At 36.4% G+C, this 27,868-nt stretch overlaps 4 protein-coding genes and 1 long non-coding RNA gene across 8 annotated transcripts in view; 3 read left to right on the forward strand and 2 right to left on the reverse strand.

Annotated features, from left to right (window-relative positions):
- Window positions 1-115: 115 nt before the first annotated feature.
- On the forward strand, window positions 116-4,383 carry LOC135169269 (dymeclin). 3 transcript variants are annotated; one of them, XM_064134108.1, is made up of 5 exons: window positions 116-274; window positions 897-1,666; window positions 1,813-2,213; window positions 2,296-2,421; window positions 2,485-4,383. In XM_064134108.1, the coding sequence occupies exons 2-5, from the start codon at window positions 925-927 to the stop codon at window positions 3,280-3,282; spliced, it is 2,067 nt and encodes a 688-aa protein (XP_063990178.1). In that variant the 5' UTR covers window positions 116-274; window positions 897-924; the 3' UTR covers window positions 3,283-4,383. The 3 variants fall into 3 exon arrangements, with proteins under 3 accessions (XP_063990178.1, XP_063990180.1, XP_063990179.1); XM_064134110.1 differs by lacking the exon at window positions 116-274 and adding an exon at window positions 306-427; XM_064134109.1 differs by lacking the exon at window positions 116-274 and adding an exon at window positions 486-806.
- Window positions 3,804-12,653, reverse strand: LOC135169268 (calsyntenin-1). Its single transcript, XM_064134107.1, has 4 exons — window positions 12,317-12,653; window positions 11,024-11,303; window positions 10,141-10,952; window positions 3,804-9,754 (listed from the first exon to the last, which is right to left on the reverse strand). The coding sequence occupies exons 1-4, from the start codon at window positions 12,408-12,410 to the stop codon at window positions 8,091-8,093; spliced, it is 2,850 nt and encodes a 949-aa protein (XP_063990177.1). The 5' UTR covers window positions 12,411-12,653; the 3' UTR covers window positions 3,804-8,090.
- A 232-nt stretch (window positions 12,654-12,885) lies between these two features.
- On the forward strand, window positions 12,886-16,545 carry LOC135169266 (116 kDa U5 small nuclear ribonucleoprotein component). 2 transcript variants are annotated; one of them, XM_064134106.1, is made up of 3 exons: window positions 12,886-13,132; window positions 13,308-13,574; window positions 13,720-16,545. In XM_064134106.1, the coding sequence occupies exons 2-3, from the start codon at window positions 13,332-13,334 to the stop codon at window positions 16,414-16,416; spliced, it is 2,940 nt and encodes a 979-aa protein (XP_063990176.1). In that variant the 5' UTR covers window positions 12,886-13,132; window positions 13,308-13,331; the 3' UTR covers window positions 16,417-16,545. The 2 variants fall into 2 exon arrangements, with proteins under 2 accessions (XP_063990176.1, XP_063990175.1); XM_064134105.1 differs by having other exon boundaries at window positions 12,887-13,132; window positions 13,313-13,574.
- On the reverse strand, window positions 16,530-18,331 carry LOC135169270 (uncharacterized). Its single transcript, XR_010300184.1, has 2 exons — window positions 18,116-18,331; window positions 16,530-17,779 (listed from the first exon to the last, which is right to left on the reverse strand). It is a non-coding gene; the product is annotated as an uncharacterized LOC135169270 (long non-coding RNA).
- Window positions 18,332-18,450: 119 nt separating this feature from the next.
- Window positions 18,451-27,868, forward strand: part of Ds (dachsous) — a 94,129-nt gene continuing 84,711 nt past the window's right edge. The window contains exon 1 of the mRNA XM_064133911.1: window positions 18,451-20,891. Within this exon, the coding sequence (XP_063989981.1) occupies window positions 19,173-20,891 (1,719 nt within the window). The 5' untranslated portion in view covers window positions 18,451-19,172. The remainder of the gene's footprint in view (window positions 20,892-27,868) is intronic.

Here is a 27,868-nt window from a genome sequence, read left to right on the forward strand (position 1 = left end):
ACTTACATTATTTATTTAAAAACAAATGGTACACTACCAAAATATTTTAAAGTCAGTACAAACGGCTACAAATCTAGTACAAAGAATAGAATGAGTCCATTTTGCGAAATGCGATTACCTATTGGCTGTCACATACAAAATGTTAATTGTCACAACGTCACAACAACGAGAGGAGAGGAGCGACAAACTCCTGCTCTCTGCTGGCAGAAAAGAGAGTGTCTAAAGTGTAAACGTTGATATGACAAGATACCTCGGCAATTTCCTAATTTTTTTTGTAAGTTATCATCTAAAATTACAACTATCGGCCAACCTTTATCCTCAACAACTGTCAGAATCATTGCAAGCAAACCGAACTAGTCTAGTTTTAGAAAATATGTAGACAAGTGTTCTTATTACGCACTACTCAGTAACTTGGATCATGAAAGAGGTTAAAATGAAAAAAACTAGAAAAAAATCAATTTCAATTACAAAAAACAGAATAGTGAATAAACAAATTATTTTGAATACTTCAATCATTCAGTGAAGAACCAGGATCGATCCCTGAAGAAAAATATCTGATAAACAAACGAAAATACTAAAATAATAATAATAAACTACTGCAGTCAGAAGGTGGTAAAACAAGATAAACTGACTCATTTTTGAGTCGAGTTTTTGGACGATTCCTCTGAATCTAAAGGAGATAGCGAAATTTTTGTAATGACATTAATTGTAGAACTGAATTCGCCCCACAAAAAAGGCTATAATGCGAATGTTGCTATCTTCCTTAGATTCCGAGATATTCACCGAAGACCGGTCAATAGTCAAAAGTGAGTTATCTCGTTGTGCCACATCACCACTGACTTGATCATAGAAACACTGAATCTATCGATATTTATTGACTGAATAATATGTTTTAGAGGATAAAGACATAATTTGGACAGAGACATGGGTACATCATCGAGTCGTTACGACGATCTATCCAGAAATGATTGTTTGGAGCGTTTTTGTGCTAAGGAATCGATAGCCCCAGACGATTCCTTTTGGAATCGTTTTCTCTCCTTCAACATGCGACCCCCAGTGACTCGAACCGATCAAATAGAATTGGACTCACGGTTGGACGGAATGTGTCAAAAGCTGTTGACAAATAATTTATCATCTGGAAATTTTGCTTCTCTGATTCAAGTGACATTAATGAGGACAAGTGAACTGCTGGCATCAGTCACCAATCAAAATATAATGTCAGCTTGGCAAACGTACAATGCATTATTTGCAGTGAGATGTATTCTTAAATATCTTGTCGAGACTGTTGGAGAAATGGAAATGATAAAACATGCTGAGACTGTAGTAAATCGATCGAGTGAAGAACTCGATAAAAATTCAGTATCGAAACTCGAATCTTTATTTGAGGCCCTAATTGAGATCATAATTGATGTACCACTTTGTGAATTTACGTATGTTGTACATCTGGAGGCTGTCAATTGTCTTCTTGTACTGCTGTCAGTTCAACTATTCTCACAAACTTCTGCTGAGTACAGTACTGTGTACAGAATTGTTATGAATCATGAGGCTAGCATGCACGCACCGGTTGTTGTTTGTACTCTGTTGCATAATTTTGCACAGCAGGAACATGCACCACCAGGACTCCTGTCTCGAGAAGCCGGTGGCAGTATCGTTTTCAATATTGCAGGTAATTGATGTAATTTAGACCCAATTAGGCCCTCATGGGAGTCCCCCAATCGAAAAAATATAATTAAAAAAATAAGTACTCCTCTCAAGTAAATGAATATACCACAAAAAAATGGTTGTCAGTGTACATTCGCTCAATTGTTTCAGCTGGATTATGGAATGTCATCACCATGGGCATGGGCAACAGCTTGAAAAATATTCAAGTATCGAGCAGTAATGGTGCTACCGAGGACGATGATAGGAAACGAGACACACAAACACCATTAGCTAGTCAATCATTGTTACTCCTATTAGTCCTCACAAATCACTGCACCACGACACATAATCCATACAGAGATGCCTTATTCTCCTTCAATAATATTCAGGATGATCAGACGATTATGCCAACCAAGGCTGTCATACCATTCAGATTTAATTTTGATAAATTATACAATACAATCTGCAAGGTATCCAATAGTGATGAAGTTACTCTGCTGTTGTATATGCTTTTGCATAGAAATCCAAGTGTCAAAGGGCATATTATTAAGCGCACAGACATACAGCTCTTGGTAAGTAGTCATTATAATTTTTATTATTTTAGATGAATTATATTTACGGGGCATTCCATGACAATGTGTAATATGTTTCAAGGTCACCCCGATTTTGCAAATTCTCTATCACGCGCCTGACAATACATCGCATCACATCTACATGTCACTCATCATCCTTTTGATACTCAGTGAGGACGATTCGTTCAACAAACGAGTCCATGAAATTGTAAGTGAAAATACTCAATCCATAAATGACAATGAAAATTAATCGAAGAGAATTTTTTGACAGATGTTAAAAGGTGTGACGTGGTACACAGAGAGATGCATCAGTGAAATATCGCTCGGTGGTCTTCTGATTCTCGTGGTCATTCGAACGATACAATACAACATGTTGAAAATGCGAGATAAATATCTGCACACAAATTGTTTAGCAGCATTAGCAAATATGTCAGCGCAATTTTCATCCCTTCATCCGTATGTCAGCCAAAGACTGCTGAGTTTATTCGAAACACTTGCGAGGAAACATGCAAAATTAGAAGTTAAAATTCAGAGTCAGAGTCACTCGGAGACGGCTGTTGTTAATGTTAATGGAGGTGCTAATGCTAATTCTGATTTAATTCAAGATCTCACTATACTGGAAGAGGTACTGAGAATGCTTCTAGAAATAATCAACAGTTGTTTGACTCATCGGCTCGCCCACAATCCAAATTTAGTTTACACACTTTTGTATAAAAAAGATATATTTCAGTCGTTTAGGACACATTCTGCCTTTCAGGATATCATTCAAAATATATATTCGGTCATCAATTTTTTTTCGTATAAACTGGAACAGACTGATCAATCCCAAATTGGTGTGAGTCAAGTATTAGCTGCGATAAAACAGGGCACAATGCAGTGGCCCAAGGATCGATTGAGAAAATTTCCAGAGTTGAAGTTCAGATATGTGGAGGAAGAGCAGCCAGAAGAATTTTTTATACCATACGTGTGGAGTGTTGTATGTCAAGGAGCTTTATTGTATTGGAGTGCGAAGAATATCAAATTATTTTCATTGAATAGTGGAGAACAGACGACGATAGTCGTTTGTTGATGTTGATTCAACAATATCGACTTTAAAGATCGAGAGATCAGAGGAAGCGGAATCGCGCTAATTTATTGCTTTCACTCATGATTTCTCCATGAAAAATTCCATCTTCAATGCTCCTTATTTTTAAAAATAAATAATTAAAATTATTTATCGTTTTGTCGGTTCTAAGTCTGTAAATACAAAGTTTTTTCAAAGTCAATTGGAAAACTCATGTGCTCGCCTATATTTAATTGATGTTAATATCACATTTATATTCCGATTCAATAAATCTTGGATTATTTATCAGAATAAAATGGACGTATATTTGAATTTTTGTACTCAAAGCAAATGCGACAGTTTATGATCACGAAATGAGACAGTTTCTGGCCTCGAAAACGGGGCGGTAACATTCACGTATCAATCAAACTCTTGAGTTTGATGCAGTTGAAAAATAATCGTGATCAGGAACGGTCGCATGTACCCTAATCCTCAAATCAGCGATCGATCTTGAGAGAAAGAAATCCAATAAAACCAGTCAATTAAAATTTTTTTTTCGAATGTACATCTTTATTAAACAAATACAGTTGATGTCTTAGTGGTATTTATATGTGTGTTTAGGTAATACTCTATAATTATAATCTGTGCAGCTTCTATATGCGCGTGTATGCTCTACAATTGCTAACGATAATTATCGCACATTACCAATTCGAATTTTCATATTTATTCCTTTCTCGTACAATGGATTAATCAACTTGAGTAATTTGACACGTTCTGTGCGTCATAAACTGATAGATTGACGTTGAAATTTCTCTCTTCTCTGTCTCCACCATTAACACCAGACCTTTACCATTTTACTTACATCTGTTATTATTGTTCATTCTTGATTCTAAGCAAGTCAAAGCGCTTACCATCAGTATATTATTATCATGGAAACACGGTTAGCATATGATAAATCAATTTTATTCTTTTTAATTCTTTTTTTCTCATTAGTTATTTACCGTTATCATTAATTCCTTAACTGTGCTATTATAATAATCTTACAGGTAGAATACGATTACTCATATTTTTTTCATATTCTTCTCTTGTTTTTTTTTTTTTTTCATTAGGAGGGAATATTCAAATTAGCTCGCAGTAATGTTTCTGTAATAGGCTAGCTCTTTTTCACTGACCGCTAGTATTTTTTGTTTCTAATTATCGGCCCACTATTCAAATTCCATTGTTCAATTCAGATACACAATATCAAACGACTGTTCATAGACGTTATCACCGACAATTCAAATCTTTTCAGCAAAGTTCGGAAAAAAACATTACAAATTTTCATATTATAATCACAATAATGATTACAATCGTTGGAATCATAATCGTCATTGTGGGTTATAATGAGTTTTGAAGACCTTGAGTTTATTAAATTTTATGCCGAGTTTTTTAATTAATGGAACCAGTTTGTGTGCAAATTATTTGCATTTTTTCATTTGATATTTTATATCCACAATTACTCTAAATTGCGGCGCTCCAAAGCATTCGTAAATCTCAGTTGTTTACCCCAATTTAATGAGATCGTGATATTACAATTGTCGTTTTAAAGATGTTATTTTTAACATTCAAATATCACTTCGTTACGTATAATTTTTCATCGTGTTTATGCACGTCACTGGGAGTGAATTGCTGACAATCTCCGGTCAATGTATTTTTTCACAGTAAAATAGTGAAAAAAATAATAATTACGAGCACATATAATATCTGATTATTCAATATAGGTTTCACATATATGATAAATATGTGGATGTGCATATTTTGACGTCTAATAAATACAATTACATGATCATTAATTCATATCGACTTTTCCGGAAAAACAAACTATTTATAATATATTCATTCATTTTTTTTTCAATCGATTTAGTCATTTTTTTCGTATATTATTACATTAATACACCATATAGTCTAATTAATTGTTTTTCCATTTTTTTTTTGTTTAAATCTTATTTGTTCAATCTACAGTTGCCATTTGTGACTTCGGTTTAAGTACATTTTCCGTCTTGGTGTATTCATCTAGGTATTTTTGCCATGGATACAACAAATTTATCTATCCTCTTACGACAATCAATGAACCAAAAATGCTATTGAACTTAAATGCATGAACGAGTTTATTTATTTTCACAGTCATAATTAAATCTCAATCGATAAATATATTTTGTCTATTGAAGCTCTTGTTAATAACAAACAATGAAATTTTCAATCACAGAGCTTGAAAATTCTAGGACTGTGGAAATTTATAATTTAGATTAGAAACTATTTGAAAAATATTTGAGTTATAATCTCATATTTATGAATATCGAATGAAAATTGCAATATTCCATTTACTGATTACACGAATAAATTAAGTATTGTTCATTTTTCGAATAATTTCTTTCAATTAATAGTCTTTATTCATATAAACTATCATTTTTTTAGTGTAAAATTTATAAAAGCAGATCTTGTATTATTGGAAAAAATAGTTCAATTATTGATGCAGTCCAAATTTCACTTGAGATACAGGTGTCTGCAACTAATTTATTTTCTCGTTATAATCATTTAATGTACGTTGAGTTTTAGTTAGCATACTTGTAGAGTATTATTTGTTGGCAGGGAAAAAAATAAAAACGTAGATTTTTAAAAAGACTATGAGCAAAATTAATGCAACAGTGGTACATGCAGCCGTCACAACAGTGATGTGATAGCACAGGTCTGCACTTATCCTCATTCATTTTTTTTTTACATTTTATTAATTTTTTTTTTTCCATTCAATGTTCATTTGTTGAAAAATGGGACAGTTGTCCTATAAAAATGATATGATATGCATATTGAAAAAATAAATTGTCTCATAGATTCTATGAAGTATTGATATCCATACACAAATTATTAGGATTATCCATTTGATGATCGATTTTTCATTATAATTACATACATATGTAATCCATTCATTAAATAAAATGATCAAATTAATGTAATAACGTTGCATTGCGCTACGCAATATATGATAATTCACTGGGGACAAAGAAATCATTCGCATGAGTTTATGTCAAAATTGTTATCACACTTCAACTTATTTTTTTTTACCTAAATTTCACTGGGATTAGAGAGCAATAAATTTCATGAAAAAGCAGGTAATATTGTACCTTAAAAATGCAAAATAAAATAACATTTGCAATTAAAAACGAGCGGATTTTCATGTATGTAGTTATAAATATTCTGCACATACGCATATATAATTAGAGGGTTTAATTGTCGGAATACATACGTGCATGTACATGTAAACAGTGTTGTCATAATGTAAAAATCAGAAGGAATTTACTTGTAAAAAAAAATGCAAAAGCATTAAAAAAAAATCGAAACAATAGCAATAAATTACTTAAAATTTAATATGGCAGGTCAGATCGCGTCAAATCATTATGTATTATTTTGAGATGAAATAATCGGGATAGAAATTCGATGAATATCAATGTATATGGATATGCTATAATATTTCTATTTCACGGCCAAAAATTATAAGTCAGATGGGTTATTATTCATTTAAAATTCATCAAGAGATTCGATTTTTTACTCTACTCTATCTTGATCTGCCCCTAAAAAACAAATATAAATTAACATCAATTAACGTGTTTGACTATTGAAACAAAAATGGGGATTATCTCAGCCCCTTTATTTATTCATGCGTAAACTAACGGACTTGTCGTTAATTATATATTTGCTTCCCTATCCAACGTTTTATCGTCTGTTAGTTTCCAAGCACACGATCGTGACTCCCAATAAACCCCACCGAACTTATATTATCAAGCCTTTGCAATAACAATAATAATAATCAATATAATGAATTGGATAAAATTAGCGATAAGTATTAAATACTATCGAGTAACTTGGATATGGCAGAGTAACAATGATTCATTACCTGAAAATAAATTTCTCTATTTCCGGCCACATGTGAAAAATTGAAATATATTTAGACTTATGTTTTTTCTCAGTAAGTATGAATGATGGCGAATTGTTGTTCTCTATCATTATTATTATGTTAATCATCGATTGCATACACATTATTCCATTGAAAATCTACCAATCGCCGATGCGACGAAATAGTGTGGGTAGAAAGTGTAAACCTATATTAAATAAGCGTGCACGCACTTTTATAAATTTCTTGTTCTGTTTAAACGGTGCTTAAGCAGAGTACTAACGATTATAATAATTCATATAATTGTATATCCAATATGTATTAACTTCTTGAGAATTCCATCTATCGGGGACGGATATAATACGACATTTTTTTAGAATCACCTCTGTAAACCTCGAAATAAGCAGTAATTGTTGAGTTAAATGATATAATTCTGTAAGAATCATTCATCCAGAATGATTGTGGTAAAAAAAAGTCGATGAGTATTGATGCGTATTACATAAAATAGACGGAAAAACGAAAAATATAAAATGATAAGAAGTGATAAAGTGAAGTAAGTCGACGGACCATTCGAGTTTTTGAGCAATATCTCTGAATGTATGGGAGATATCGAAATTATTGCCCTTACCTTTTCCGTAGCGCTTAATTAGCTCCACCAAAGCGATTCCTATGAAAATTTCGCTACCTCTCCTAGATTTCGAGATATTCACCAAAAACTGGTCGACAGTCCGAAATGACTTGACTCCTTCTACCACTTGTCTACTGAAAAAACAAATTGGGGATTTTTCATAACGATGATATCAATGATGTTCATCTCCACATGACATTATTAAAACGTTGAGTACTCCCCTTAATACCGAATCATTGAAAAATGATATCAATAATGAAATGTCATGAATCGACTCAAGGATTAAACTCCATGATCGTGATCCCACTCAAGATCATGAGGTGCATTATGATGGCGTCGATGTCTACCATTTGTCAAATCGCAATCATTCTCACAATCAGTAGTATCAAGATCATCATCTCTGAATGAATCATCCTCCGAATCAGAAGTTCCAGAATCATCAGCATCATCATCTCTCTGATGTGAATTTTGGTTATGATTATCAGACAAACGATCCATGGGATTGACAGTAATAGCTAACCCAGAATCATCCCAAGCCATTTCAGTTTCAGCTGCAAGTTCATCACCAGCTGTACGTCTCTGTTTAGCAGCACCACGTACCCTAGCTGCCCCAACAACAGCCATCAGCAAAAGAAATCCAATACATGCAGCAGCAACAATAGTTATTGCATGACTACCACCAGAACCAGCGAGTGTTCTACTTCCATCATGAAGATTAATAGTTGAATATTCATCCGAAATATCAGCGTGATGTCTCGACAACTGTGAATGTCCAGGCAATGGCTCCAATATATTAGCAATTGCTGGTGTTTCAGTTGATTGATGAGGTGGTGAAGTTGGTTTTTCCTTAGGATGAATAACCGCTAGTGTCTGTACATATTCATTACTAGCAAATCTACCATTGAGCTCTGAACAAGTGAGTTTAAAAACACGATCAAGATAGTAAGCTGGTTTTCTATTAGTATATGTTATCAAACGAATGAGTTGTTGATATTTGTAAGGTGTATCAGCTCCTGACAATACAACACCATCGTGATCAATTCTCGTTGATATCGATCTAAATTGATGTAGTGTATCTGTTGGTAAACCAAGAGTTTCATGATCTGGATTTAAACTTGGATAAACACTAACAGCACAAGCATCGAGTTTCGTTGCTGTGCCAGCTGTGACACGTGCATCTGGAAATACTCTAACGCCTAAACGAAAATCAGAATATTCTCGTGCAACATACGATGTACCATTGACTGTTATACCTGGACGAGGAGGTGGTAAAACAGTAACATACGATTGTACCGATGGTATTGTCAAAGGACGTTTTTCACTACCTTCGCAAACGATTGTTGTATTTAAACGGAAATTACGTCGTCCGGGTGTGGGGAAGCGACGACTATTTGAATAGCCAATGTGACGTAAAAGTGTTTCAACATTTGTATGATTATCACCATCAATTTTTACTTCAGTTAAATCGGAATTTGTTGATAACTGAGTGCCGGGTTGGAGAAGATCCATTGAGGGTACATGAATACCCTCTTGACATCTACGCAAACATGTAAATACTTTTGTTCTTTCAGTTTCTCCAACTAGTACTGATAGACCAGCCAGATAACCCCGGAAATGATGTTTTGTTTTGTTATCTGAACCTTGCCAGCATGCACCTACTACGAGAGTTGTATTGACATCTTTTGCTGGATGTAGGGGCCAATCATCTATGACCTCGGGAGTTTTTTTTCCACTGTTCGATTCTTCACCGTCAATAAACAGACTAACACGAGGAAAATCTACTTGTATAGCAAAATTATGCCAACGATCATCGCATACTTGTGGAAGCTTCCAACGCCATTCTGCTGGACGGAATATGTTTGGATCACCTTCGGAGAAATCTCGTCGCAGGAGCAGTATCAATCGGCAATTGCGAATAAAGAGAGCATAATGATGGCGGTTCATTTCTGTTATAATATACGGGATAACAAATATAAATAATCATTTTTGTAAGAATCAATCTTAAGATGTTCTACAAGCTTTCGTGAAAATTATCGCATCATTATATAAAGCTTCGTGAGTCATTAAATAATGACAAAACCCGAAAAAGTTAGTATTTTTGCATTAATTACGTAAAACTTTTAAAAAGCGTGAATTTTCGCTGAAAAGATGTCGAACATCTTCAAAATAGCTCTACCCTCAGGTCAGTATTTTACCGACCGGATACACTGCTTCTGAATATTTTTCAAATTGTGATCGAGTTATCTGAAAATTTTCCTGCAGGTTTCGATAATTGTTGAATTAACTAAAAGGGTAGAGCTACTTCAAATTGACATAAAAATTTCCAACTCACTGTGATCATCAGCAGCACAAAGAATATGCTCTTTGACATGTGGATCCTGTCTAGGATGTGGTAGATGTTTAATCCAAACACCAATAGTGAATTTCTGTGCCAAAGTATGATTGAGAACATCTTGTGGAACAATAGCAGCAGAACTGCTTCCATCAAACTCAAAAATTTCATCAGCCTCCCTGCCCTCGTCTCGTGACAATGAAGACGTCCAAGTGGTTGTCGGCCCAGGAGGTGGAAGAAGATCAACACTGTTCTTAGATGCACCGCATAGTTTTCGCTGACTATTAACTCCATAAGTATCTCTATCACATCCCTTGCCAATGTGATCAGTTGTCAATGTCAATGTCGCCCTTAAACTTCTCAAAATACATGGTGCATCACAGAGTTCAAGTCTTGCTGATGGTATCAATGCTTCAGATCCAGCACCAGCTGCATAATCAACACGCTCCGGTATACCACGCCAACCAGGTGAACAAACTCTATTGACTTTGACTGTTACCATTGCTGGTGCTGATTGTTTCATACCACAATCATAAGCAACAACACTCAGAATATAATTGTGTGATCTTTCGTAATCCAGTGGCTCAGTATTTCGTATTGCTCCTTCATTATCAATGACAAATGGTTGATCAGCTGTGAGAATTTCATACTTACATACGTCGCCAAATTTTGGTGTACAATCACGATCTGATGCCTCAACACGAACAACTTCCTCGTAGAGACGACCCTCGTCCACTGTACTAACATAGGCCGGTTGTAGAAACTGAGGGGCATACTCATTTACATCTATCACTGTTATGTGTACAGTGGCACTAAAAAAAAAAATCATTACATGTACAAGTGTTTATTGACATTTATGGACGTAACATTATTTGAAACGTACTTTTCCGATTGTGCTCCATTGCAAGCGACAGCAGCTATATCGAATTTATAATTCCGTCGTTTTTCACAATTGAGAACTTTCAGTGCCCTCAATTTTGCAATGCCTCTCTCTTTGACGATTATTTCAAAGGGCGCATCACCGTGATGTTTATTCGCTATGCGGAACGAACAAATTTTTGCACCCAGTGCACGTATCTGGGGGGTCACCTCCACTAAAGTCTCATTTTCCTTCACCAAACCGTGATAACCAGACTCAAGACTATCCAAATCCAATCTCGGTACTGAAGGATAGATTTCAATGGAAAAAAAAATATTGACAGAATAATTAGTGCATTGATCGATGGGATGATGATATATGAGAGTAATTGGTACGAAGGGCTTTTAATTACAAGTTACTTTTTTTGGAAGAGGGAAAGAAATCGATAAATATTGATAAGAGGTCGGCTTGTAAGATTGTCTTCTTTAGACTGAGTCAAAAAGTATTTTTGGAAAAAGTTTCTTCACTCGAGAGAAAGATTTATTTTTTCAAAATTAGATTTGTTGGATTGAGTCAGTCTTAGGGGAATTTAATTAAGTGTCAATGGTGGCAGTCTGATTGCTCTTGAGGATGACTATGTTGCGGGGAACCTTAAATGCTATCCCTTTACGATTTTTCATTTTTCTAAATTTATGATTCTAGAGGGAAATATTTCGATAAACTTTTCACTGGTCATAATTATTGAAGGAGCTCATTAGAGTTTGTAGCTGACATGACCAGGTTCTAGACCAATCTAATTAGCATAATCCAAATCTAATCAGGATTGCCTTGTAATTGACTTGACTTGAGAAATGTGATATTGAAAAAATAAATAATTTTCTGAAGTCAATAGATCGTCAATGAAAACCTATTCTTTTCCGTACAGGGGTGACGATACTCTTCTGTAAATCGAGAATACTTTGTAAGCTTTGATATCGATTTTGCAATATCAAAAAAAAAAATTATATCATCGCATTAAACGAGAGAAAAATATCTACAGTATGGGAATAGGAGTGTAGAGTGAATGTGTCACTGAGGACTATAGTATGATGAATTCGCCATCACAGGTGCTCTCATTGAAACACACGGGAAGTTGTAGGATCCTCTCCAAATGAAAATATAAATGACGACCAAAAATTTCCCTCCTCATCGACTCTCCGGATAATTATTGATTTTGTAGAGAAGCCAAGAGCCATTCGCGAGGGGAAAACGACCTCGATTTTCGTCAAACGAGAGAAGAATCCGAGATATCATGGGAAATGATAGCTGAAAAGTTACCTCCATGATCGTCGAAGGAGGTCTGTGTCGGTATAAAGCTCGCATACGAGTATCCAATCAGGAATATTAACACAACACTCGGCACCAAAATCATTGTGACCCTCAGTTTGTCACCGATTGGACGTTTAATTTATTGTCGTACACTTATTACTCTCGTTACCACAATATCGTTTCAGATGATGTTAAAAACGCATTGCAACTTGACTGATATTTCGGCCTGCGACACACAGGACACCACACACAATCTCGAAGTCAATATTTGAGTGGATATCGATTTGCTTGGAGATATATAGTTCAACTAAGGGTTTGTAGTCCTCAGAGTTACCCCCACTTTATACGATCCCCACTCAAAGCCTTGTCTCCCACCTTGGAATATCAAAGGTACAATTTCTGTGGTGAAACTCGGGTATCCCTTTCGCCATCTAACAGTGTGGGATGTGAAAATGCTGCCAACTGTCCGACAATAAATTATCTGCCGCCATTTTCCCTAGATGGATCTCCACCCCCTCAAAAATGATTTGTGTTCACTATTGTGAATCTTCAGAACAATTACACAGCCCATAACGCGAAAAACGTATTTTATTATCCGAATATTTTATTTATCCATAATTTATAATAATTTATTTTTCTACACCACATATATATTTGTTACCATTGGGTGCCTACTGTACCGACAAAACACCGTATACATATATATCGTGTCTCTCACACTGCAGAACAGAACAGTTTATTTGTGGGGAATCATTTTTAATTATAATTAGAAAAGTGTTTGGCTTTTACGTTTTTAATTAATAGATTGAACACAACATAAATCAGGTACGTAAAACGATCGTAGGTAAATTAATAGTAAAAAATAGCAGGTGTTAATTTGGACTCCTCAATGGGGTTATGTTTGCACGCGTACCGGTTTTCCAAACATTACTTGCGCGTCGTTAAATTAAGAAAGAAAAACAAATGTTATGGTTAATTTGTTGATATTTTTTTCATAAAATGAAGCTGATATTATCTTGTGACAATGGATGCCGACCTCTACGACGAGTTTGGCAATTATATTGGCCCCGATTTAGCATCAGAATCTGAAGATGAAAATGACTACGACAATGTTGGAGATGATACTGATGAGCGAGAACGATCTGACGAAGAGATGGAGGAGGATAAAGATGAACAGAGGGATAATTTGGAGCAACAATCGATGTCAGTTGTTTTACATGAGGACAAAAGATATTATCCAAGTGCCCTCGAAGTTTATGGACCAGATGTGAGTATGAAAATGGTCATTTTTTAATTACTCTATAATTATTTATTTTTGTATGGGATAATACATGATACTATCATTATAAATATAAATACTGTAGAAATAATAATATTGTACAATAAATAACAATATCAATTGTTATATTAAGGTGGAAACCCTGGTTCAAGAAGAGGATGCTCAGCCCTTGGACAAACCCCTAATTGCCCCAACGAAAAGATGTAAATTTCAAATCAAAGAACAGGAATTACCAGATACGACGTACAATATTGAATTTCTCGCTGACATGATGGACACACCCCATCTAATCCGTAACGTCGTACTTCTGGGTCATCTGCATCACGGAAAGACAACCCTAGTCGATTGTCTGGTGAGACAAACCCATCCCAACATTCACAGTGTAACGGATGAAAAACCTCTGAGATATACAGACACTTTATTCACGGAGCAACAACGTGGTGTCTCGACGAAAGCCACTCCTGTGACTCTGCTCTTGCAAGATGTCAAATCCAAATCCTACCTGATGAACATCTTTGACACTCCAGGGCATGTGAATTTTTCCGACGAAGCAACAGCTGCAATAAGAATGTCAGATGGGGCTATTCTCGTCGTAGACGCAGCCGAAGGAGTTTTATTAAACACAGATCGACTCTTGAAACATGCAATCCAAGAAAAATTAGCTCTGACTGTTTGCATAAATAAAATCGATCGACTTATTCTGGAATTGAAGCTGCCTCCCCTCGATGCTTATTACAAACTGCGTCATATTATTGAAGAAATTAATGGTCTCATTGCCCAGTACTCAGACAGTGACAATCCAACTTTTGTTTCACCAGCAATGGGCAACGTTTGCTTTGCTTCATCAGAATACAACGTCTGCTTCACGTTGAAGTCTTTTGTAGCTCTTTACGCTCGTCAGTATTCCAATATCAATGTGAATGAATTTTCGAAGAGACTCTGGGGTGACTTATACTTCAATTCAAAGACCAAGAAATTTATGAAAAAACCTCCTCACAATACTGCTCAAAGATCTTTCATTGAATTTATACTGGAGCCTCTCTACAAAATTTTTGCCCAAGTCGTTGGTGATGTTGACACAACATTACCCTCAGTACTGGATGAATTGGGCATAAGACTGACATCCGAGGAAATGAAGATGAATATCAGACCCCTGTTGAGACTAGTGTGCACCAGATTCTTCGGTGATTTGTCGGGAATCGTGGATATGTGTGTGCATCATGTGCCAAGTCCTCAGGAGCATGCAGCATCCAAGGTACAGCACGTCTACACAGGTTCAATGGAGTCAGATCTAGCTAAAGATATGATAAACTGCAATCCAGATGGAAGACTCATGATACACAGTACTAAGATGTATCCAACAGAGGATTGCACTTTGTTTGTTGTTCTCGGAAGAATAATGTCGGGTACACTAGAAGCTGGACAGAAAGTTCGAGTTCTCGGTGAGGCATATTCACGAGCTGATGAAGAGGATTCGAGAGTGTTGAGTGTTGGTAGACTTTGGATCAGTGAGGCTAGATATTCTATTGAATTGTCTAGAGTACCTGCTGGCAATTGGGTACTCATTGAAGGCATTGACAGACCTATTGTCAAAACCAGTACTATAACGGATCTCCATAATTCTCAAGATTTGCACATATTCCGACCACTTAAATTCAACACCCAGAGTGTCATTAAAATTGCTGTTGAGCCAGTTAATCCATCAGAGTTGCCAAAAATGTTGGATGGACTCAGGAAAGTCAATAAAAGTTATCCACTTCTGGGCACTAGAGTGGAAGAGAGTGGTGAACATGTTGTTTTGGGAACTGGAGAACTGTATTTGGACTGTGCTATGCATGATTTACGAAAAATGTATTCTGAGATTGATATCAAAGTGGCTGATCCAGTTGTTGCTTTTGCGGAAACTGTCGTTGAAACGAGTTCACTCAAGTGTTTTGCGGAAACACCCAATAAGAGAAATAAATTGACGATGATTGCCGAGCCTTTGGAGAGGGGTCTGGCCGAAGATATTGAAGCTGAAAATGTCAAGATCACGTGGAATAAAAAACGCCTGGGTGAATTTTTCCAAACCAAATATGATTGGGATCTTCTGGCAGCGAGGAGTATCTGGGCATTTGGACCAGATTCCACTGGGCCAAATATTCTCGTCGATGATACCCTACCCTCAGAAGTTGATAAAGCTTTGTTAAGCAGTGCCAAAGATGCTATTGTACAGGGCTTTCAGTGGGGAACGAGAGAGGGTCCTTTGTGTGAAGAGCCAATTCGCAATGTCAAATTCAAAATTTTGGATGCTGTCATTGCACCTGAGCCTCTACACAGGGGCGGAGGACAAATCATTCCAACTGCTCGACGTGTCGCCTATTCAGCATTTTTAATGGCAACTCCACGGTTGATGGAGCCCTATTTATTTGTGGAAGTTCAAGCCCCTGCTGATTGTGTTTCCGCTGTTTACACAGTTCTTGCCAAACGTCGTGGTCACGTGACACAAGATGCACCAGTACCTGGAAGTCCTTTGTACACGATCAAGGCGTTTATACCAGCGATAGACAGTTTTGGCTTTGAAACAGATCTTCGAACGCATACACAGGGACAAGCCTTCTGTTTATCGGTATTTCATCACTGGCAAATTGTTCCTGGTGATCCGCTGGATAAAAGTATTACAATTAGACCACTCGAGCCACAGCCAGCTACACACTTAGCACGAGAGTTTATGTTGAAGACGAGACGAAGGAAAGGACTCTCTGAGGATGTTTCCATCAATAAGTTCTTCGATGATCCTATGTTGCTCGAGTTAGCACGTCAAGACGTCCTTTTAAATTATCCACTTTGAATTTTGTATTTTTTTCGCAGGTGAATTTAATTACATATTTTTATTCAATACTTTGAGGGTAGACAAATGATGTGAATAATTATATTTCGTAAATATCAGAACAATATTAGAAATGAAAAAAGAATGAAACGTTTTATTCTTCACTTTGATATTACCAGTAACAATCATGTGGCTTATTAGAGAAAAGATTGAGGCTTTACTCAGAATTACGGTTGCACGTAATCACCAGCTGATTATATGGATTCGACAATGATTTCTGATGATGCCCCCACAAGGCTAAGAAACACAAAGAGTAAATGAGTAAAAATTGTTGAAATAATACAGTGTCGCAGTCCTAGCGGGCCCGAATACGTCGAGTCGAGTGGGTTCGTTAGCGAGGGCCTTGGCACCGCCGGCAACCCTGTTATTATATGGCTAGGCCCGTCCTTTCTGCTTTTGTTTTTTCTTTCATTACCCCTCTCTCATATCTAATACCCAATTCTCAAATGTTGCCATAAACGATTAATTCTTATTTTCCATCGTCATTTGTATTCTCGTTGTTCTCGTGTGTTTGGTGATAATATTTCCAAAAATACGATTATTCAGTTGATTATTTCAATTAATGACTTCATTAGGGACTTCCAATTTATTCTCTTTCATTAGATATTTGAGGTAAAAGTGTAATCTGGCGGTTTATTGAAATCTTTTCTTGGAAGAAATGAAAATAAATGACGAGGTAGATGGAAAGGAAAACCGCGAGAAACTAATTGACAAGATTGTCTCAGCCTCCGGTTGCATTTCTACGAAAAAGAGTAATTTTTATTTGCCGTGAGGAGGGGGTCGAGGGGGGGGGGCTTGGCTCATTGGTATAGGTGGTCTTCATCTCAAGCTTGCAATCATTTCTCTTAATGATGAAAGGCAGCGGTGAGAAAAAGACGAGAGTTCTTGTACACTGGGCTTAGTTGAAGGCTTTTGTCACATTGTCTTGTTTGTTGGAAAAATAGATAAATAATTTTGCCAATTAAAATAATGTGCAGGTGGGAAAACGCCAATGGCAGAGGGACAGGGGGATATTTACTTAAAAAATGACCACCGCCACTCTTGTGAATTCCTTTAGAAAAATTTTCTCGACTTTTCTTCGCTCTCTTTGTGACCGCTAAAAGCCGCATTCGATCCTAGGCAAACAATAAGATCGATGATGCACCGTAGACGAACGATGTATTGTCCATTGGAGGCGTAGGCGGTGACCCTCTCGTAATATTCCTATTTCATGTATGTACACCGCTAGAGTAGGAGACAAGTATGTGTGAAGATATTTATAAATACGTATGTATATCCTTTTTGGGAGTAGTGCATTTATGATATCGACGAGAGAAAACTGTAACTGAAGAGAGACTCGTTGAGAAATTTTTAGATTTTTAATTGAACTGATTTTTACTTGACTTCAGAGCAGTATTTATTTTTTCAATATTGTATATCTCCAGTAAATATTACAATTTATTCTAGAACCTGATAATGTTAGTTATAAACTTGAGTGAACCCTCCAATAATAATGAACCCTAAAAAATTCATCGAGATTCTTCCCTCCAGAAAATTAATCGTCATCATCGTGACCTAATAACCTTCCTCTCTGGCAGACTCGACCCAAAACTACAATTCTGGAAAAACAAATACTTCTCTCCACCAAGTGAACCTTCACCAAAAGTAATTTTTTCCTCACTAATTTTTCCTCCATTCCATTCTCCCAAACTCCATGTTCCATTACGCCATCACCAGAAAACGTCCTTTCCCACTATTCCATGAATTTCCCATTTGTTTCTTGGAATAATCAACAACAATTTGGGAGCAACCAATGAAAAAATCGTTTCTCTTGAGTCTCTAGCGGAATCGTTGCGTGATTTGAACGCCTGTAGAGGGAAGCCTATACATTCTAGGTACAGTTTGAGGCACTCAACTGGTTGATGGAGGTGATGGCGAACGAAGGATTCAAGGGGAATTGTAACTCTCGTATACCTGTATACGTGTATATGCGGGGGCCCGTTCCCCTACTACAAAGATGGCTGACGAACCTGGTCCAGGAGGTCCAGGAGGAGAAGTAAAGAGAGAGTATTCCTCCTTCCCACTGTCCCCCTCAAAAGGTAGAAGGGTGAGTGAAGCGCAGGTGCCGCCATGTCAGTGCATGCCTAACATCGAAGCCGCGCGGTACGTTAGACACAATTGTCCAGAATATCGAAAACATGTAAAAATTGCGTATAAATATTACGCAATTGTAATCACCCATTAATCCGAGCGAAGAGCATCCATTAAAGTCAATGGATAAATATTAAAATAATTATGGAATATGCAACAGTCATTGAACTTTTGCCTACAGTGCGTTGAAAATAAAAGCCTGTGAGGAATCTCGAGGGCAGGTTGTCTGTGTTGTGCTACAAAAATAAAAGAGATTGTGCTCCAGAGGGAGATATTGTCATTTAGACAATAAAAAGAGTGAAATAGAAAGTCAATCCATTGGTTTATGGTTGTGAAAAAAAGTAAAAAAACCACAAATCATTGTTTGTCCATTGAGTGTGTTGAGTGGTTTGGGTTATTGGAGTAAATAATTTATTAAAATCAGGTGAATAAGTCTGTGTCGATGGTGATTGTGATATTTCGTGATGTGATAGTGAATTTGTGAATTTTGGGTGGGGAGTGGGAGGGAGTGAAGACGAAAAGATAGGAAGGTCCAGTAGGACGTTGAGATTTAGCCAGGAATGGAAGGAAGATAATACACGGAGAATATGGAGGCAGGGACATCGGTAGCAGGACTACGTACTCCATTCCTGCTCCTGATTCTCTTCTCACTGTTATCACTGTCGAAAATTCAATGTGAACTTGTACAACATCTGGAGATATCAGAATCTGCACCAGCGGGGAGTCGTGTGGGTTTCATAGACGCTGAGAGTCCTCCATTTCTGATAGTACCAGTTCCAGGTTCACCAGTAAAAACAGATCTTATTATCGATCCATCGACTGGTGAAATAAGAACAAAAGTTGATTTAGATCGTGAAAGTCGTCCCTCGTACAGTCTAGTTGCACTGCCACAGAATGTTCGTGTTGTAATTAAAGTACTGGATGAAAATGATAATTCTCCGACATTTCCAGTCGATCATATTGACGTTGAATTCCCGGAGAATTCACCACGTGACTCAAAACGAGCCCTACCACCAGCCAAAGATTCAGATCTTGGTCAATATTCAACGCAAAAATATGAAATTATAAGTGGTAATGATGGAGATGTCTTTAGACTGTCACAGCATCGTGGAAGGGACGGAGTGTTGTACCTGGATTTACAGAATTCTGCGTCACTCGATCGAGAAGCCAAATCGTCCTATCAACTGGTTATCGAAGCACTCGATGGAGGAATTCCACCGTTGAATTCTCGGTTACGTGTCAATGTTACTGTCCAAGATGTCAATGACAATCCTCCAATTTTTAATCAAACAAGATATACAGCAAGTGTTCCAGAGAATTCAACAGTTGGTACACCAGTTATTGTTGTCAATGCAACGGACTCGGATGCTGATGTCAATGGAAAAATTGAATACTCCATCAATCGAAGACAGAGCGACAGAGAAGAGATGTTCAAAATTGATGGACAGAGTGGAATGGTTTATGTTAATAAACCTCTTGATTTTGAGGCTAAAGAGAGACACGAGTTGGTGATTGTTGCGAGAGATTTGGGGGCACAACCCCTCGAAGCAAGTACATTTTTATCAATTTATGTGACAGACGTTAATGACAATCAGCCAGCGATAACAGTTATATTTTTATCTGACGATGCAACACCCAAAATAAGTGAGAGTGCACAACCTGGTGAATTTGTTGCTAGAATATCAGTGAGTGATCCTGATTCAAGAACCGAATATTCAAATGCCACTGTTACATTGTCTGGTGGTGGTGGACACTTTGGATTAGCTACTAGAGACAATATTATTTATCTTGTTGTTGTTGAGAGGCCATTGGATAGAGAGGAGAAATCAATTTATGATTTATCGGTTGAAGCAACTGATACTGGAACACCACCGTTACGTGCAATTAGAACATTTAGATTACTTGTCACTGATGTTAATGACAATGCACCAACATTTATCGAGGAAAAATATGAAGCTCATCTGCTTGAAGCATCTGAACCTGGTACACCTGTTTTACGGGTTAAAGCCACTGATGCCGATGAGGGTATGAATTCAGCGATCAAATATTCTCTCAAGAATACGAGTTGGTTTAAGATTGATGAGGATAGTGGTTTGATAAGTACTGTTACACATGTTGATTGTGAGACAGATCCAACGCCTATATTAATTGCAATAGCCACTGACTCGGGGAGACCGTCATTGAGTGGTAGTGCCATTGTGAGAATTACTGTACATGATCTTAATGACAATGAACCCATCTTCGAGAGGCCACTTTACAATGCTACAGTTGTTGAGAATCTTTCCATTGGGAGCTGCTTTGCTAAGGTAAGAAATCATTTGTCAAATTATTTTATTATTATTGTTATTATTTTTTTCAACGGTTTTAAATGAGTTCTAGAGGGACTCGAATCTTTGGATTTGTTTATCAAGTCTTCAATTGTGCACAGTACATAGTGCCAGTTGATTGATTGTGTTGTGTAAGGAGATGGAAAATATAATAATATATATTCCGTTGTGATTATCCTTAATCATGTAACTTTATGAACTTTATGTAATTATCGTTTGATAGCAAAACGGTTGATTGAGTTAATTTTTTTGCTGGCTTCTGCCTTGAACAATTTCTATCTGAAAAACAATGCAGCCGTTGATTTAAAGCGAATTTCAATTCGTAATGGTACATTTGAACACGTGAAAAGTTACGCAAATTTAAAAAAAATCTATTTGAAGGTCAATATGGACAATTTCAAACAGAAACTCATAATTTTTCAGCTACTCTTCTCAACTATTTGCCTTGAAAGTTTAAATAAAAATTGTCGAGTGAATATTTTAGACGACAAAAAACTTAACGAGTTTCCCAACCTTAAGTTTGAAATAATAAATTTGTTTATTGTAAAAATATGGGGAAATCCTGAAATCGCGAGTTCCATCTTTCAAATTAGATGTAGACTAGATCCCAAAAGGTTCATCAGAAATTTGATTCAGATCATCGTCTCTCTCTGTTCGTTGCATTGATGTACTTTAGTACTTGATAAGCCGGTTGATGCTGTATTTCATTAAACATCTCATCCACTAATACAATGCTGATTTATAATTGTGGTCCACACGGCTGTAATTATTATAATTACACATTTTTCATCCATTCCCCTTTCTTTTACCTCTCTCATTTCTTCCAAGATATTTCTTATATTTTCGCTGTTATTTATTTATTTATTTTTTTTACCTTCTGCAAACTCTTATGGGCTCCACCCCTTGGTTCGCGCCCCTCAGTGATTCACCTTATTGCCTTTGAAGCTCACCAATGGGATATGGAAACCGAAAGAGGGCTTCAAAACGAGTTTCGTCGGTAAAATATATAGGAACCTCTTGTCAAATATTACAAGTTCTACTCGCTCAACACAAAGGCCATGCACTCGTTTCAACATTTTTATCTCTAGTACAATTGTACATTTTTAGGATTTAGACATTTTTATCTAGTTGATAGTGTCTATTTATTATTTAATATTCACTCGACAGTTTTCGTTTATATTTTTATGTTGAATAGTTGAAAATGATCACTTGCTGACTAGACATTGAATGCAGCCAAGAAAAAATTGAATCGACTGATTATTTTTTCTGGACGAAGAATTACAGAAAGTTCATAAAATTAGATAATTAATATACAGTTATATTTCAGCTGTCAATACACAATAAAATCAATGAAGTGGGACTATACTGTCAAAAGATTGTGTTTTGATCCGGGTCGTTTTACAGCGCACTAACTTTTTACGGTGAGCGTCGCGCGACAACTGCCTTAGAAAATTTTTTTGACCTATTTCCTGCTACAAAAAGGACCAACATCGATACTATCGATATATCGAAAGCCCATGCCGCTTATTCTTCATCGAATCAGTCGTCTAAGGCGGCTAATTTGAGTTGACAATTTATTTAGTTTTGAAATTTTCGAGGACAACTTTGATATTTCTACAGCGTTCCGTCTCGTTTTGAAAATCGACCATTTTCGGAGTATCGTAATTTCAATCTCATGAGAATAACTCTTTTTTTTTTCTCTTCCATATTTTGTGAAATACAAAGTGATGACCGTAATGATTCTAACCACCGTCTGACATCTGGCATTAGGCAGTACCAGAGTTCTTTCGAGTGGCAACGCCCGCAGCAATTGTTGCCGTTTACGGCTGCCGCTCTTGCTTCGGCTATGAGTGAACCTCTCTCGGGTAGAAGTTCCTGGCTCTCTTGTTGGCCAGTTGCCTTTCCTCTCGTTCTTACGTTTCTCCCTGGACTATGCGGTCCAATGGGATATACCGTACAAACTCACCATCATGCTCTATACACATACAAAGAGCTCGAGCAACATGACTCTTTCATGCTGCATCTCAGTCATACACATTTTATCTGAATCACATTCCAATTGCGAGAGAAAATATTTTCACATTGCGTCAAACTTACGCACGCTCATTGGCAATATGCCCGGATTAGCGTTATTATTATTAATAAAATAATATTAATATTAATATTCATATCCAGTTGATTTTTGATTTTATTTCTTCACCTATGAAAATGAAGAGTAAAATTTTTTTATGAAAAAGTCAATGAATGAGTCGTCAATTTGAGGTTGTTGTTTAAATTTTTACAGCTAATTGTTCGAAAATCTGGCTCTCGGATGATAACTTTCGGTTTGAGATTGTCCGTTCTGAAGTTGAGATGGAAATTTTTGAAATTCGGGTGATTTTTCGTGAGTTTAAAGGGAGTGAGGAATTATAATTTTTAAGAATCAACAGCTCGACAGTTTTTTTAAATTAAATCGATTGACGTTTTGGTTCCGAGTAATAATTACCGAACGTTCCTAAATTTACCTAATTAAGAATATTCACAATGGAGAATATATAGTTATATTTTAGGTGCCCATGCGATCAATCGATTGAAACGATATACTAACAAAAATTGGTGTCAAAATCTGCATTGATTTAGCGCATAAACTTTTTAGAGTGACTGCCGTGCGACACAACCTTAACGTCCAAATGCATTCACTCTAAACAGCTTGAAAATTGACTGAATTGGGATAGAATTTTTGGGTTCTCTTTGAAGCAGACATTCTACTGGGGATCCATATATAACAAAAAAAAGCCGTAAAGAAGTGGAGAAAGGAAGAGAATGAAAGGAAAAAAGCACAGAAGGTACGACTGGAATTCCAAAGGGTCCGTATTAATTATCCTCAGTGTACCGCGTATTAGTAACACCCAACTCCCTATCAATATCTGTATTTGTTAATCTATTAGACCGGCATTAGATATGCAGCCCATCTTGGAACATTTGAGGAAACTCATTATTATCAATAATTAATTACGTAGCTTTGGATGTGCGGCTAACGAATCAATTTAACATAATTTCCCCTTTTGAATAATATATTCCGAATGAAAAGTTTCAAGCTACACCGCTGATGAGCCACTCATGAATTAGTCCTAAGGCTATCCTGACTGACCTTGACTATGTCTCGGTCTATTGTACCATCTTAAGGGGCTCCCAACCAAACTCCGTCTATCTCTCTCGGCCGAAAAGGTAATTTATTTTTCATCCTTCCTCATCCACTGAGATCTCAGCATCTGTCTCACCGCCATTGGACGGATCCCACGTTGTGTTATTCCAGGGGAAATAAATTTTAAAGTGAAAAAAAAACCATTCAATTGACAGATAGATAGATAGGCAAGCAATAAAAAATATATTCAATTTTTGTCGTTTATTAATTTTTATTTTATTCGCTGGCGAAAACTTTCGAAAATATTAAGGTTCAGGTCCCCCTACAGTCTCTGCAAAAAGGTTATACCTTGGAAAATCCCATATTTACCATTATTTACTATTACTCGAACATGCAATCGATTAAAATTTTTTTTACTGCATCCAATGATGCGACTTCGAGTCCACATAATTTTTATTTAAAAAACTATCGAGCGGTTGATTTTTGAGAAATTCTAGTCTGTGACGCTCCATTCAAAGACTTGAAAAATTCCCCAAATTAAAAAAAAATTATATCTCGAGCTCCGTCGGACAGTCTCGAACAAAAAATTATAATTTTGCAGCTACTTTTTTTCACAACTAACCATAAAAATTTAAACAAAAACTGGTGAGTAAATATTTAACACGACAACAACCTCAATGCAAGTACATTGCACTCGTTAATGTTTTTTTACTGGATGTAGCTTTGGGAGGGACGTGTATTTATACATATGTACACATTCACTATGTACCAAAGACGATGTGCTGGGCACGTGATATTCCTTCTTCAGTCGCGCAGCGGTAGCCACGCGAACGCTCTAAACAATTTTTTTTTTATTTTTCTGAAACCCTCGGGTTTACCTTTACCATCAGGCGTTTCTGGCCCGTCGAATTCCCTGACCGTTTCAACGACATCGTGGGTTTAAAATCATTTCCAACTCTCTGGATTTTTTTTCACTCAAAAAACTTTTGAAGAAAACTTTTCTTTTCCCCCAAGATTAATATTTTTGGCGAAGAACTAATATACCACGTGGGAGGGGTGGGGGGTATTTAACATAATAGAAAATGAACAATAAAATCAATATCAATACATAAGAACTTTATTCGTAACTAATTATATTAATTATATAATAATATGGTTATTATACTGAAGGAGAATTATAATATTTGAATTACAATGCTATATATTATATTTCATATGTTATATGATATATTATATATATTCTTTAATATGTATCTTAGCTACGTGACCAAGAAATCCAACAAAAACGGTATTTTTTTTTCTTAAAAACAATTCAAAATTTTCCCAATTACTGATAAACCAAGAATGCAATAAAAAAAGTAATTTCGACTCGATCACCATCTCGTCCCTAAAAGTAATCGTTGAGTCTCGTCGCGGTCCCAAAATCGGGAATTTTAGAGACGAGACGAGTTTCAATCTCGACCGCAGTCCTCACGCCATTTCCACTAGAGACTTTTGAAAACAAGTAGAAAGCCAGTCATTGTTGGGCAATTCCTCAAACATTGATTATCTATCGAATTTTCAGTCTGTAAAAAAGTTTAGTTTGAAATACGTTTGAAGCTACGGTAGGTCTTGGAGGTATTCTTATCTTTTGTTCAGGTATAAAGTCTAGGTTTTTGGGAAGGATGAAAGGAGAATAAAAGAGTGAACAAGCATTTAAGAAACGAGCACGGTATAACGTGGAATAAGACGAGCCAACAAAAAATCATCTCCGCCCTCTTCTTCGTGGTCCGTTCTTCTAAAGTTTTAAAAAATCACTTCCATTTGCTATTAAGGGCGTTGTATTGGTTCTTTTTCTCTCGCTGTTATTTTCCGATCTCTCGATTAATTATACTCTTGTCATGTCATTTGTATTTTACCATTTTCCACCACACGCACTGACAAAATTAATTAGTTATTACAAATGAATGGGTTTTGGAATCCGCCAGATGTTTATTTGTTAATAAATGACAAGTGTGTATTTGATAAACTCTCTTTCACTTGACGTTCGTCGTTAGGAGGTGCCGTTCGTTAACTATTAACGAACATTTATTTGCTCGTATTGAACTAGCATTCGTTAATTGTTAACAAATTTCAGTTGGAATAAATCAATCGGTCTATCAGGGGGAATATGGGATATACGAGAAATGTATATTCCTGTTTGCAAGTGTATAATTCCCTTCTACACTCATGAAGATAGAGACAACATATATACAGTATGTGCAACATCTCGCGAGAAGATGTGTTATCCTTAACGGTATAACACTGGTATTCGTAATGCTATCGCTCTAAGCACATTATATCACTTGTTAGCGATGAAGCATATGGTACAGAAAAGAAAATAAAATGATTTTCGGGGTGAATTTTCTAATTTTGATGGACGAAAAATCTCGATAAATTAATACAATTTCACATTTTCCATTCACAAAAATCTTCCAAATCCTCAAAAGTATTTTCTTAATAATATTATTTACTAAATAATATCAAATGATTTGGTGATCAAAATTTTCACTCTGGATTCATTCAATAAAATTTGTTCTCATTTCTTTCATCTCTTTGTCTGTTTCTGTTTATTAAAACTATTCAAAACATTCCGGCGCTGTTCTCAGAAAAATTAAAATACTGACATGGACTAAACAGAGCTAAACACAGACAATTAATTTTTGTCCACACAACCAAGCACTTTCAAACAATACTCAAGGTATCTCACGTTCCCTAGACTCCTCTCCCTTAACCCCAGTTCCAAATCACCTTCGACCTTGCAACACCTCTAAACATTGACAGTCTCATGTGTCCAGATTAAAATATTTTGTCAACAGTATTTCTGCTCGTCAGTTTCCCAATTAAAAAATCCAGTTATTCCTTCGGACTATAACATATCGGAAAAATTTTCGATTTTAATGAATCAAAATTCTCTCAAAGACTCGTCAAAGATGAAAAAGGATAAGATGAAGGGTACGAGAGGACGGCATATGCAATCCTCCATAAGGGAGTGGAGGCTTCTCTCGTATGGCTCCTTTTTTTTTTTTTCATTCGGGTCCCGTAATTAACCGAGCAACGTGCTACGAGAGTGTCTGCACACGAACCATCTTCTCCTGCTCATTCTGCCCTCCTCTTATCCTTCGTCCGCTCATACTGACGTATGAACAGCAACCCGTTCCTCATCCGCCTTGATCCTCTTTTATTCTATATAATATTCTCGTTTTTTTTTTGCACGCTCGATCTGCTTCCGATAATAGTCCAGAAAATTTTTTATATGTAGTAAATATTTTGTAAGGGTGTGGGAGTAGTGAAATAACTTCATTCAGATAATTATCAACTCAGAACAATGCTCGTATAGCCTGCAAAGGATTAACAAAATGCTGTAGTAGGGAGTTTGTAAATTTTTTGATGTTTGGAAAACGTTTATCACACACTGATTTATTCAACACTATCGCACAAACCTTGAGATCACGCGACAATATTGATAACGTTCGAGGGTGATTGAAGGACTGCTCCGTTCCAAGGTCAAGGCCCCAATGCCCCCGGTCTTTGCTCTATCCAGTCATCCTTTCGGGTTTTTATTTTAGTCTCAAACGGAATATTATTTTTTGACGAATTTGAATATATTTTAAGCATTAAAAATGTAAAAAATAGTCTTTGAGGAGTATGAGTCCTGGAGGGACTAATTTTTCTTCCACTGCATTTCCTGTCGACGAGACTATCACGTGGGTAGAGCGGATGAGTAAAAAATTGAAATTTTACGCATCAACTCGACCTGAGATATGCGAATTTGCAACATTTACCTCGTCGACGGAGCCGGTTTCGTAGTACC

The sequence above is a fragment of the Diachasmimorpha longicaudata genome, chromosome 14, assembly GCF_034640455.1.
Source record: "Diachasmimorpha longicaudata isolate KC_UGA_2023 chromosome 14, iyDiaLong2, whole genome shotgun sequence".
NCBI lineage: Eukaryota > Metazoa > Arthropoda > Insecta > Hymenoptera > Braconidae > Diachasmimorpha > Diachasmimorpha longicaudata.